The sequence below is a fragment of the Grammomys surdaster genome, unplaced genomic scaffold (genome assembly GCF_004785775.1).
Source record: "Grammomys surdaster isolate TR1022 unplaced genomic scaffold, NIH_TR_1.0 194, whole genome shotgun sequence".
Classification (NCBI taxonomy): Eukaryota; Metazoa; Chordata; class Mammalia; order Rodentia; family Muridae; genus Grammomys; species Grammomys surdaster.
This window is the reverse complement of record NW_021604639.1, coordinates 3,054,977-3,068,905: the sequence shown is the minus strand read 5'-3', so window position 1 is coordinate 3,068,905 and position 13,929 is coordinate 3,054,977. Positions and strand designations below refer to the sequence as shown.

The 13,929-nt window shown below is 35.5% G+C and overlaps 1 protein-coding gene across 3 annotated transcripts in view; it reads left to right on the top strand.

The window, feature by feature from the left end:
* Arid4b (AT-rich interaction domain 4B) overlaps positions 1 to 13,929 on the top strand; it is a 119,500-nt gene that overhangs the window by 81,733 nt on the left and 23,838 nt on the right. For 2 of the 3 annotated variants that reach the window (XR_003711727.1, XM_028769867.1), the window contains exons 15-17: positions 2,014 to 2,254; positions 2,671 to 2,846; positions 7,635 to 7,895. Coding sequence is in view for 2 of the 3 variants with exons in the window: in XM_028769867.1 (XP_028625700.1) it covers positions 2,014 to 2,254; positions 2,671 to 2,846; positions 7,635 to 7,895 (678 nt within the window). In the remaining variant the exon portion in view is untranslated. The remainder of the gene's footprint in view (positions 1 to 2,013; positions 2,255 to 2,670; positions 2,847 to 7,634; positions 7,896 to 13,929) is intronic. The other variant, XM_028769868.1, reaches the window with a different exon arrangement.

The window sequence follows — 13,929 nt, the reverse complement described above, 5'->3', positions numbered from 1 at the left end:
TAACTCTTCTTTCTCCACCCACCCAGCTTTGTTTTTTTTTTCTCTCTTTCCTTTCCCTCCCTTTTTTTCTTCTTCCTCACTTTCTTCCTTCTTTTGTTTTTTGTTTCTTTCTTCAAGGCCAATTTGTGTGGCCTAAATATTTTTAGATGTATGTTCTACTTAGAGAGTGGTTAATTTATCAGTGAATACACTCTTAAAGAATATTCTCTCTCTCTCTCTCTCTCTCTCTCTCTCTCTCTTTCTCTCTCTCTCTCTCTGTGTGTGTGTGTGTGTTTGTGTGTGTGTCTCCTCTCCCCCCGCCCCCCTCTCTCCCAAATGCGAACAATTACCAATAGTTCCACAGTTTGGGTAGAATCGAGTACCCAACTCTTGTTTCCTTAATAAGATTGGTCAGGTTTTGTCTTGCGTGGGTTTTGTACATTGCATTGCAGCTACTTTTAGTTCATGTGTGTAGCTGCCCTGCTGTGTGTAGAAGACAGTTTCTTTCTAGTCATCCACTATCTTAGACTGTTATACTCCTTCCATTCCCTCTTCCACAGTGGTTTCTGAGTTTTGGGAGGGGAGTTGCCATATAATTCATACATATATACACATCTATTTTTTCATTATAGGGCTGAACAGTTTGCAGTCTCTTATTCTCTGTACTGTAGTTACTAGGTATTTGTGGGCCATTGTCTACTGCAAGTAGAAGTTTCTCAGGTGATCTATGAGTGTAATAGTAAATCATTAGTTTAATACTATGTCCATTTAGCCACATAGTAATAGTAGGTTTTCCCCTAGGGCTTGTGACCTATCTAACCACACAGGTTCTTAGCCTTATAATGGTACCCATGTATGGGTTTCATTCTGTGGAGTGGGACTTACAGAAAGTAGTTGATTACTCCCATAGTGTTTCTGCCACTGTTGCCCTAGAGGGCATATTTTCCAGGCTAGCCATTGTTGTAGCTTGAAGGGTTAAAATAGATGGGTGTGATTAAGGATTACTTTTCTCCTCTAGGAGTTGGCTTAGCACCTTCCAGCATTATAAAAGATAGCATGAAGGGATGATAAATTCAAGTTTGTAATAGCTTGAGTCCTGTGACTCAAACATGTAGTGTCTTCAGTAATAGGATCTTACTCTCCACTTCTGGAGGGTAACCAAGAGCAAAGGTAATAGTCTAAAATGTTTGGCGGTCTATTGAATGTCAGGCCTATACTTAAAGGGAAGTAATTCATACCCCACTGGACTTTTTATTTGTTATTCTCTGGTGTCTAGTAGGGGCATTGCTGACCTGTTACTGTGCAATGTGTTTTAAAAAGATCTTTGATATTATTTATCCATCTCCCTATTCCCTCTACTAACACATCCTCCATTCCTTTACCCCAGTTTAATCCTTCCTGTTTCATTATTCCCTTTTAACTTTTTATACAAGCGTATTCTACCCCCACCCTTAAAAGTCCCTTCTTGTGGTCTCTTAGTAATTCCCAGACCTCGTGAGTATTCCAGATGAAGTACACATATTCTTAAGATTGTACGTTAACATCTATAGACAAGGGAAAACGTGATGTTTGTTCTTTCTGGGACTGGGTTACCTCACTCAGAATGCTTGTTTCCACCTCCATTCATTTACCTGTGACTTTAAAAAGTTGATTGATTTTATTTTGATACATGGTTTAAAATGGGGGGTGGGGTGGATCTGGGCATAGTGGCCCATCTTTGTGATCCCAGAATTTGAGAGGCTGAGGTAGGAGAGCCAATAATTTTAGGGTTACATATTTATACTTTTTTCTTAATAAAAGATGGAGAACTATTAGAATGTATTAAATAAATGCATATTAAATAACACCTTTGTAAATTGTCCACTGAAATGCATCCTGTATGACCCTCAGGGGGCTTCAGCATCTTCTTTAGCTTCAGGCCACCCCCCAAAAATGAAACAAAAAGAAAACAAACCAAAGCAACACCAGGCACTGTTCAGTCATGTATTGGAATGTTTCTCACTAAATGAATGTACTGTCTTTGCATGTCTGCAGGTACTTATACGGCTTTGAGGAGTACTGCAGGTCAGCAGATATCGACTTTCAGATGGCCTTGCCACAGAAAGTACTTAACAAGCCATGTAAAGATTGTGAGAACAAAGAAGTAAAAGTTAAGGAAGAAAGTGAAACAGAGATCAAAGAAGTAAATGTGGAAGACAGTAAGAACATGATACCAAAAGAGGAGACGCCTGCTGAGGATGAGAGTGAAAGAAAAGAAAATATCAAGCCCTCTCTGGTAACCTCATACTGTTAATTGTCATTTGTCATCTTGATATATTTTCTACATCCTTTGTAAAGTTCCTCAAATTAATTTATTAGCTTTTTATGCATTATTATTCTTCATTGTATCTTTTGTTATGGGCATTTGTTTGTTTTTGATTAGATGAGGATTAAACCCAGAGTGCCAAACTCTTCTACTGAATTATATGCCCAGCCCTCAAATGTTAATTTAGAATAGTTATTATAGCAATTACTCAGATAATTTTAGCATTTTTATATACTATGTTCTCTAAAATGCAAGAATATGCTGACGTTATCAGTAGTAATAGCCATATCATATTAGTTGGCACTTCCTGTTGATAACAGCTAGGATCATTGATTAAGGTTTAAGTTTTTACTGTTGTTGGTTTAGTTCTTCTGATCTTTCTCTAGGGAAGTAAAAAAAGCTTATTAGAATGTATACCTGCACAATCTGATGAAGAAAAAGAAGCTAACATTACAAAACTAGAAGAAAAGGAAAACTTGGAAGATAAAGACGATGCCACGGCTATGGCCGAGGAGGCCCTCAGCACAGAGGTAGATGCTGAAGAAGAGCAAGCACGATCTGGGTAAGACATTTGCTTTGGTTATGATACATTTTGGTTGGATACAGTTGTCTTATTTTGTCTTGTGAATGTCTGAATCTAAATTGATTTGATTTACCAAGTACAAAATAATCATTTGCATTTGTTAAGAAAAATTGATTCCTTCAGAGACACCATTAATGTGAATTGCTAAAAAGATCATATTTTTTGATCTAGTCTTGCTCTCATCATGGAAATTTATAAATAATTTTCTTGAGGGAACAGTACTCTTTACTCTTCTATGGTCCGCTCCTGACTGGGTAATACAAGTTATGAAGATGACACACTGACTATGGGGGCTGAGGGTGTCTGTGTCTTAAGCAGAAACTGTCTGGCTCATTTTCGCTGTGTGTGATGAGTCATACTCACTTGATTTGGCTACTTGGGAATGTTGACTTAAATGGTCTATTGGTGGGTCCTTGACTTTGTAAGAATCTTTGGGTTTCATCTCTGAGACTTAAAAGCATCTGTAGTGTTAGTAACTTTTAAATAAGTAAAACCAGCTTTTTTCGTTTTACTGTTTTAAAAATTTAGCTCCATTATACAAAAGAGAAGGAAAAATTAACTAAATGTGCCCAGGTAAATATAGTCAGGAGTATCTTTTTCTATTCTCCATGAGTATGTACATATTTGAAATATACTTTACTGGTGTTAGAGATTATTCTAGTTTAGAAACTTAGTAAAGATTGGAATTTTTACCTGAAGGATGTTGATCCATTTAGCTTTATGAAATATAAAAGAAAACAACACAAAGGTATGGTTTGTCATACTCCTGGCAGGGTTGAGCAGGACAGTGCAAGGTTCAGATGCATATAGTCCCAGTGTGTGCTGTCTGCCTTCATGTTGTTTAAGAGAATATTAGAGGTATTCCTACCAGAAACTTCCACCCCAGGAGAAAATTCATATCCAGCTTTCAGTTAAAAGTATAAGTGCTGTAGTGTCTGGAGTGTTTTCTACTGTTCTCAGATACTTGCTAGTACCTTTTTCTTTTCTGTTCTTAGTAAGTGTCCCAATTGTTCCTTATGATAATACATAGTGAGTAAGTGAACTTCTCAGTTGTGTTAGTTCTCTATGTACTATAAACATTTATGAGTACAGTTGTGGCCTTCACAGTGATGATAAAGCCAGCATTGGTCATGGAAAACTTACTACATAGCCTAGGCATATAGAAAGCTAGCCTCTAGGTTTATATATGTATACTTGATACTGTACAGTGACAACATTTCTAAGAATGTATCCTGTAAGTAATGCATGTCTATTCATATCACAAACTGAAGTTTCACCTTTTGTGAGCACCCACATTTAATATTTACATTACAATATGCATGAAGAAAATGGTTATTAAAAGAGCAGTCATGTTGCTTAACCACAGGTATATTGTGAGAAACTTACTAGGCAATTTTATTGTTGCATGTAGCATGAGAAAGTGTCCTTTCACATATTAAAGTGCCTATGACCTCACTAGGCAGCATAATCCTGGAGGGGGGATGTCTTATTGTATGTATTGTGTCAACATGACTGTGCTATATATTTTCTTATATGCCTTGCTGTACCACTGCCCTTTGATCATCTGCCCTTTCTCTGGCCTTGCTGCCTCCTTCCCTGCACTGTTGCACTGACATGGCTGCCAGATGAGTAATAGGTGGGTTGCACTCAAACTGCAGCCAGACAAAGATGATTAGTTCCTGGCAGATTGGATCAGGACAGTGCAAGGTATTATGCTATTTATATTAGCACACTATTTAAAAATGATAAATTGTTTCTGGAATTTTCTATTCAGTATTTTTTTAACTGATAGTGATGATGGGTAAATTAAACTGAGGAAAGCAAAACAACAGATAAAGGCAGACCCTAATTAATTTCTTAGTTTAATCAGTATTTACAATCATAAAAAATATAAATACATTGCGATATAATGCCTTGGTTATGTTGATGTTGTTTGGTTGTTTTTTGGTATATAAGCTTTTCCTGATAGGGCACCACCAAAAATTATCTCTGTCCTAACTCCATAGTCTGATTATAGGGGACTAAAAAGGTTGATACTCATAAGATGCTCTGCTTGGTGCTTGCTCTTCAGTGTGTATTTGTTACACTGTGGCTTTTTTTTTTTTTTTAATGTTGTAAGTAGATTAGTAATGCCAAACTAGGAAAATCTGGCATTTCTCTGTTAATTGGGGGGAAAATTTTATTTTGACATAGTTTGTTTTCCAAACATTATTGTTCTTCAGAAGATAGGTAACTTTAGGGCTATCAGGCTTGCTCAGTGGGTAAAAGCATCTGCCCTGCAAGTCTGACTGCCTGAGGTGGAACCCCAGAAATCAATAAGAAGAGAACCAACTCCCCCAAACTGCCCTCTGTCGTACATACTCACCCTATGGCTCATTTTGTTTGTGCTCATTTAAAACATACATTAACACAATGATCTTTAAAAAACAAATAACATATATGTGTGTACTTGTCTGTAATATATACCTGAGCTTAGTTTTTAATGGGTGTGTTGCTTATAATGGGTACTTTGGGAAATTTCTTTCTGGGTGTTCTATGTCTATTGACTTTTGAATTTGCCGGTAGTGCCTTTGAGAAAACAGAGTAGTTTTCTTTGGGTAATTGCCAGTATCTATGATGTTTGTTTCTTTGAACTTCAATGTACAGTTTAATAAAATTTTGTTTAGTTTTGTGTCTGAGATTGATTTTAAGTGCAAATTTTTAAATTTTTGATTGGTCTGTCTAACAATTTCCGGTGTTCTGTTTCCACAACCATATATAGGACTGTCTTTATGTCTGATAATAGTGCCATGTACCTAGTGGGCTCAGTGTATTTTTTGATGTATGAGATGAGTATTTTCACTGATTATTTTGGAGCTTTCTTTTCTTTGTACCATGCTACCCATCATTCCTTTTCTCTCAGATGTCCATGATACAGTCCTAAAACATGAACGAGTCATGTTTTTTTCTGAGTGCTCTCCTAGCAGTTTCAGTGTATTATATAAATAGCATAAATGAATATAAATTTGTTTAATGTTCTTAACAGTTATAAAGCCATGTCTGATGATTTTGTACTTATCTTTGTTGATTAAAATACTTCATAATAGAAATGCTAATGTTTGTTGAATAACAGTTCATGCTCTTCATTTCAGATTAAAACTGTATTCATTTAGACCTAGATTTCTAAATACTGATTGACTTGACTGTATTCTATTTCTTTGCTTTGAGTTTCTGAGAACAGAGTCCTGCTATATTGCTTTTGATCAAGAGATCCTCCTGTCTTAGCCTCCTGAGCTGTGGGATCACATGCTTGAGCCACCACTTCAGACAAAGTTGATAGATTTGTGAACTCATTTGTCATTCCATTTTATCTGTTAGGTTTTCTCATTACATATGTAATTATATAGTAAGAAATGATAGCTTAGACATGTTATCAATAAAAAGATTTTTATGAAAGAATTTAAAGCTGAAATTAGTACTACAGGCCCTTTTCTAAATCTGTTTTCTTATAATTACACATTTTCAATGTGTATGAAGTGATAGATCCTCTATGAGAGAGACATGTTAGTGCACTCACATTGCAAAGCAGACAAACTGCCCAAATATAATACTGGATTTCATATTCACATTTATTTTATATAAAACTAGTGATCAGAAAGATTTAGAACTGGAGATTTTCTCCAACCTTTTCAGTACAGATTTATGGATAATGTAAGAAGAACATAGAAGCTGACATGGTGATGAACTCTAGAGTCTGTGGCAGGAGGATCAAAGTTGAAGGCCAAGCTTGCCTACATAATGAGACTCTGTCTCAAAATTCCTATTAAAAAAAAAAGAAAAAGAAAAAAGAAATATAAGTGTCCAATTTTAGAGTCTATGTGATACTGAGATGATGAAAATAGCTTAGTGTTCCTACTATGATAGTTTGTGTTTCTGTTTTCTGTATTTGGAGTTGGCCTATAAATCTTCCTACTTTTTAAGAAGCTTTCATGTTGAAAGAATTTATGGCAGAAAAATTCAGTAAATGTGTGGGAAAGAGCAGAAATTGTGATATTTGCATAAATAGATGTAATATTTATGTGACCATAGTAGAAAATCCCTGTGAAAGTTAAAATTATATTTCATTTACTTCAACATTTGAGAATCTTGAGCATATCTTAACATTTTACTAAGAATCGTCATCAATTAATGAATATTTTGTTTTAAACATACTTAGGTTGGACATGCTTGTTTTAGAGTAACTTTTAGTCAGAAAATGGTAATGAAGTAATTTTGTGTGTGTGTGTCCATAAGCTGAGCTGTAAATAAAACATGAGAGAGAGTGCTTAATCAGCTAAACTAGTTTTCTGTTGTTCAACACAACTTATATTCCTTTGACTGGTGAAAATCTATCTATCTATCTATCTATCTATCTATCTATCTATCTATCTTAATCTCTATCTCTGTCAGTTTTTTGAGCAGGGTCTTTCTATGTAGCCTTCGACTGGCCTCTGAACTCACATTGATCCTTCTGCCTCATTTCCCAAGGACTGGGATTACAGTGCAGGATTTTTTTTTTAATGGATTTATTTTTGCTGCTTATTTTTCCTCTAAAACTATCTCTCTGACACTTGTCCTCTCATACAGGTTTCAATTTTAAATATTAAATTGAAACTCAGAGCATTTTATACACATGGAACCTGCTGTTCTGGAACAATCACAGCCACAATTTTTATCAGTATATGTGGTTTGGAACTGAAACTCATGAAGTAACTTTTATTAACTCTGCAATTTTTTAAACCTTTCAAGAGATGAAACCAATAAAGAAGAAGATGAATATGATGAAGAAATAGAAGAGGAGGAGGAAGAAGACGAGGAAGAAGACGAGGATGAAGATGATGACGACAACAATGAAGAAGAGGAGTTTGAGTGCTATCCACCAGGCATGAAAGTCCAAGTGCGGTATGGACGAGGGAAAAATCAAAAAATGTATGAAGCTAGTATAAAAGATTCTGATGTCGAAGGTGGAGAGGTCCTTTACTTGGTGCATTACTGCGGATGGAATGTGAGGTAACTTGAGTTTCAGCTAGTGATTATTACAAACACTTCTAAAATAATTTTCTATTTAAAAACTTACATAACGAATTACAGACTTACTAGTACTCTAACTGAACACATTAACATTAAAAATATCAATCCTTTAGCATGTAAATACCTCACTTAATGACACCGTACCACCCTACTTCGTGTTTTCAGCACTTCACAGACATCTTTAGAATATGGAAAGTAGATCTAGACAGTTAAGTCTAATACATGTTTAATACAGTATACACTGGAATGAAATAGTAGAAAAACCTCACACTGGTAATGGGTTTTGCTTTTTGACTTCATCGTATCATTACCAGGCTGCCTGCTTTCTCTACTTAAATCCCCATGCTCTTCTCTGTGGTCTTCCTAAGCCTTCACACCATCTTTTAGTAGGCAATGATTTCAGAGTCGGAGTTTCTTAAGAAGCATACTAGTTTTTAAAAGACTTTATCAGCAGCTACATTACTACCTTTTCAGAAATTGCAGGGCCTTACTTGTGTCTTTGAAACCATAGCTGGAAACAGCAGCAAGTGTGCTAAGAGAGAGTGCACCTACCCATGGCTCCTGAGTTCAGGCAGTGGAAGACAGAAAGCAGAGGTCTAGATATAGGTGTGGTCAATGACTAAAGATTTTTATCATGCATAAATTTGGGGAGTTTAATCTGAAGAGACTATTTCAGTTTTATCCAAAATTGAGAAATCAATTTTGAAGGCAGACTATTTAGTTGTCTTTTAACAGTAACTTCATTAACTTTGGAATGTTTATTGTTACATATGAAATTATATGTATGAAATCTAGTTGGAGTTTGAGAAGTTAGGCTCAGTTGTTTCTACTGGTGGTTTTATCAAGGGAGTCCTTGTGTTTTTCAGGAAAAATACAGTTGTTAGGCTTTATAGTTAAATTTATTTTTGGAGAAGACGTGTGGCTTATGGTCAAGGACCCACTGAGTACTGTGAGTCCTTCAGCTCAATCCCTGCTGTCACCTCTACACAAACACAGTGCTTAATGTTTGGGGGAAATTCTCAGATTCTCATATCTTAGTAGCATACCTTTGTTCTGTTGTAACAGCAGTAAGTTATGTGAGTGTGACCTAATCTGATCGCCTTTCTAATTTGAGGAAAGTATAATTTTATACTTTCATATATAAAAGTATATGTATGACTTTGAAAATGCTTGGAAGGATATGGCAGCTTAAGTCAGGAAAGAGTTCGGAGAATGAATTTCTGGTCAATAAGGTAGTAAAGATACGGATCTCAGAATGTCTTCTCACCAGTGCTTTGAAGTATAGTTGTTCTGAAGCGTACACTTTATCAGATGGTACATGGTACCCTGCTTGTAGTCTGTCCTCACAGCTGTTGGCTTTTCTGTCTTTATTGTGTGGCAGTTCTCTCATTGACAGGTTGGCTGATAGTAGAAACCTCAGATTTTTCTGTGGGAATATTTTAGTCAGTGTCTTCATCTTACTGAATAAAGGTGTTAAAGTGGTCTTGTTCCTCCGTCAGGTGCTTGCAAACCTAAGTGTAGATTATGGAGCCTGAAGGCTGAGCCACCCTAGCTTCAGGACCACCACAGGAATAGAGAGGCTTGCTGTCTCTCATTCTTCAGTCCTAGTTACTTTGATGATTTCCACACAGAAGCAGTTTTTCCTCTTGGCTTATATCAAGTGCTTGAAATGTTATGACCGATGAATAGGATTTAGGCATTGTCTAGATTTCACAACATTCAGGTCGATTATCTTTACTAATTGGCTTCCTAAGCAAAAGCATAGGAAATAAAATATGGAGGAATTTATTTCACACTTTAAATGCAACTTTTTATAAAACGAGTAAAACCATCATATTTTCTGATTTTTAAGAAGAGATTGACTAAAGAAAAGCATAGTTTTGTTAGTGTTTGGGTTGCAGAAGGTAGAAAGAATATTTAGTATTTCAGTTTTGAAATTGACAGAAAGAAAAGAAGATTTTAAGTTGAGGCATTCAGATTTGTGATGATCCAGGAAAGGAAGTGAGACCTGATCCAGCAAGTCATGCTTATATTATTAAGACAAATGTCATCTGTTCTGACCTCAAGCAGTTCTGTGCTAAGAACTTTACAAAGAAGAACCTAACAATCTCGATGAAGACCTCTGGGGTGGATCTGCATAATTCTGCAGCATAGAGGACAGGACTGTACTTCAGCATATTTCACAGTTAATCTTCTATTAGTGAGCATGACAATGTCCCTACTGTTCTCTGCAGTAATTATGAAAGAGTGCCTTAGCGATAAACCAGCAAAAACTATTGTTATTGTTGATGTTTCTTCATGTCTGAAAGTCATACAGAGGACTACAACAAATCACCATCAGCTCTTCAGTTAATTTATGTGACTTTAGGGGTTTCCAACGCTCTTGTGTACATTACCATTTAAGGACATGTTAGACATGAAGCTTTACTCATGGAGCTTCATGAAAACCGCTTTAGTGGCATTCATACTGGTTTACAATAAGGATGCTTTAGCACATTGTTTTTGGAGCTATTTAGGTGTGTATTTTATCTGACTTTTTGTAAGAAAAAAATTTCTTTAAGGAAATAAGAATATCTTAGTTTTAAAAAGTTTTATTGTTGATTTTTGTATTTTTCTGAGATATATAAATTTAACTATTGTTCATATCCTAGTTTACAGTATAAAACATTTTAATGAAGATTATATTTACATAAGCATTAATATTGGAAAGAGTTCTTTGCCACAACAAGAAAGAGTAAAAAGTATTTAATTTAAATTCAAGTAAATTTGGAGCTCTTGAACCCAAGCCACAAATGATATAATACCTGTAGTGAGTTTTTCTGATACAGTGATCTTAAGGTACTGCTAAATGATAGAGAATCAGCATGCATAGGATGCTTGGAGTGATTTCAATCATTGTATGAATAAATAACATACAATCTAGAAAAATAAAGACAAATAAAAGTAATGGATTAAAATAATTAAAAGTTACAGTGCTTTTGAAAATATAGCTTTGTAAAATTTTAAGAATTATATTCCTATGGGTGGGCTGTAGCTTGGAGTTACAGGGACCTGTGAGTTGCCCAACATGTGTGTCAAGAACTGAGCTTGGATCCTCTAGAGGGAGTAGTATGCACTCTTAACTATTGAGCCATCTCGGTAGCATCATTGACTTGTGATATATATATAAAATATATAAAATATATGAACCATAAATTAGCCCTTATTCCTTTTTTTATTCCTTTTTTTCTGTTCACTCTCTTATTTTCTTAGCAGACTATTTTATATTGTTTCTAATCCCCATCCCCCCACCCCAGTCCTCACTTCCAGCTGGTAACTTTGATATTTAATCTGATTGGGAAGTTGAAAAAAGAAAAATTTTACTAATTTATAATTTTTACTAATTTTTTGCTTTTGTCTACAATCAAGCTGTATATTTGTCGCCTCTAGTCACAAGTTAATATCATGCTTGTATCTAGATGTTATCTTGTAAAAGACACAGGCCTGTTTTCTTGATCTGTTCAAATTATCCCCACCACTTGTAGATTTGCACTTACTACTTCTGTCTCAAAGAAAGTCCTGTCTTGAGCCTGCTTGTTCCCACTGTGCCATCTCTATGCATGTCCTATTTTCTCATTTATGGGTAAGGCCACTCAGACGTCCCATACCCCATACTTTTAGAATAGTAATTACCAGGATTACTAGTTTGGCATCCTGTCCTTAACCAGTAGTGTTATATCCAGCTGGTCACTCCTATGGCACTCTTTACTTGGATTCTGGCTGCAGCAACTGCATCTAATTTTTTTTTTTTTTTTACTTTTTTTCCCTTAATTATCTTATGCTTTATTTCTTATTTGTATTTGGAACTTTTCTCTTTTTTTTGTTTTATTTTGTCTTTTGCAGTTTGTTACTTTATGTTGGCTGTTCTCTCACTAATTGTAATAATATGATTCATATCACAAAGTTTTCTGAGCTAAGGAATATGACTTCTCTTCAGAGCACTGAGCTAGTCTCCTTGTTAACAACTGAGAGACGGATTGTTTCATTGGGAGTCCTCTTTTCTTAGGACTTTCATATTTTTCTGTTGTTCTTTTAAAATTACTGAACTCTTACATTTCAGCTTAGTTTTCCAGTTGTTTTCTAGACTAGTCTACCCTTGTTTTGTTGTACTTCATTGTATTCCATTCAGTGGAATTAGTGTACTGAAGAAATGTACAAAATCAATTGTGTTCATGCATTGAGATTATTGTAATAATGATAAAAAAAGCAAATACTCTGGAAAATCATCTGTTGTTCTTTAGTGTAAAAGTTGAAGACCCGTAAAATGTACCTCATTTGATAATGTTTGTAAACAAATGCTTGTAAACTTGTTTTAGAAGAGGTTGACTTTTGAATTAACCACAGTGCAGGACTACAAGTGAAAATCAGCATCAACTTCATGAGAAAGATGAACAGTTCCATTATGGTTATACTGGAGAGCCTTGATTTTTCTTGTATTTTCAGCTCTGACTGTTGACTAAACCTGGGTTTGTCTCATTGAGTAGTTTTATAGGTTGGCAGATGTTTCAAAAACATCCACTTGGAGACATGTTGCATATGATAATTGACAAACTAATAGTACATCTTTTTGTTGTTGTTTAAATATGTACAATTTCCTAAACTTAATCAGCTATTTGAAAAACTCAACTTTGGGGATGCTTTTAAAACTTACATTACGTTTTGCAGCTAATGCCACAGTTCTTAACCATTTGCAGTGACCTGAGCTTGGTTCATACTTGTCAAGGATGTTTTCTTGACATTACATGTTACCTCGGCCTATAGACAGACACTAGCATTAGACTCCTTAGGAAATGCTATTGTTAGAATGACTATACTGTTTTGTTGAGCTTCTTATGACAAAATTTAAGTATAAGAATGCTGTCGTATCCGAGTTTCTATCCTTCTGCTGTTATGTTTTTGGGGTGGTGGTGTTGAAGATAAGGTCTTATATAGCATAGGCTGGCCTTGAACTTCTCGTGTAGGTGAGGGTGACCTTATTTATCCTCCTGCTTCATCTCCTAAGTGTTGGTCTTAGAAATGTGTATCACAATGCTTGGCTCTGTATTCTTTTCCTTCTTCTTTTCTTTTTCTTTCCTCCACACCCTCCACCCCCTCACTGTGCAGCAGGGGAGGAGGGTGTGTGTGTTTTGTTTAGTTTGGTTTTTCAAGAAAGGGATTCTTCCTGTATCCCGTCTGTCCTGGAACTCTCTGTAGACCAGGCTGGTCTTGAACTCATAGAGATCTGCCTGCTTTTGCCTACTGAGTGCTGGGTTTAAAGGCGTGGTTCACCACTGCCAGTCTTAATTTTGATGAATAGCATTCATGTCATTTTATGAATTTAATAGTAATAGAAACTTGTAGCTTTCTCTGGTGAGAGCAAGTACTCAGCGGTCTCTGAGTGGTTTCTTTTAGCTATATGTCAGTATTTTAAATAAAATATGTTGTTAATAATTTTTTAAAAATTACTGAGTACTGTTTTAGAGTTTTGGTATTTAATTTAATAGCCGATTGTTTGCAGTTTTTCTTTTTAATAACCTTTACACTTATTTCAGATAGTTTTAAAGAATTGTATTAACTTGGTTTTGCTCTGAAAGCTTGATTTTGCTTTGTTTGCTTTGCTTTGTTTTAAGACAGGGTCCCACTCTGTATCACTGGCTGGCCTGGAATTCACTGTGTATACCAGGCAGGCCTTACACTCACAGAGATCTTGTCTATCTTTGCCTCCTAAGTGCTGGAATTAAAGGCGTGTACCCCCATGTCCAGGTGTTCTGACAGTATTTTTAAAACACCTGTTTCTGCTTGTAATTTGTTTTTTTTTTTTTAAATAAAGGTATGGCTGAGTATATATTACTATGTACATACAGTGTTTTTTTGAAAGCTGGGTTTCAGAAGATCTGTTGAAGTGGGCATAACCATTTTATAGACTAACATTCTACTGCTTTATTATCACCAAATGATTTGCCAACACAGCCAAACAAAAGTCATAAAGCTTTTC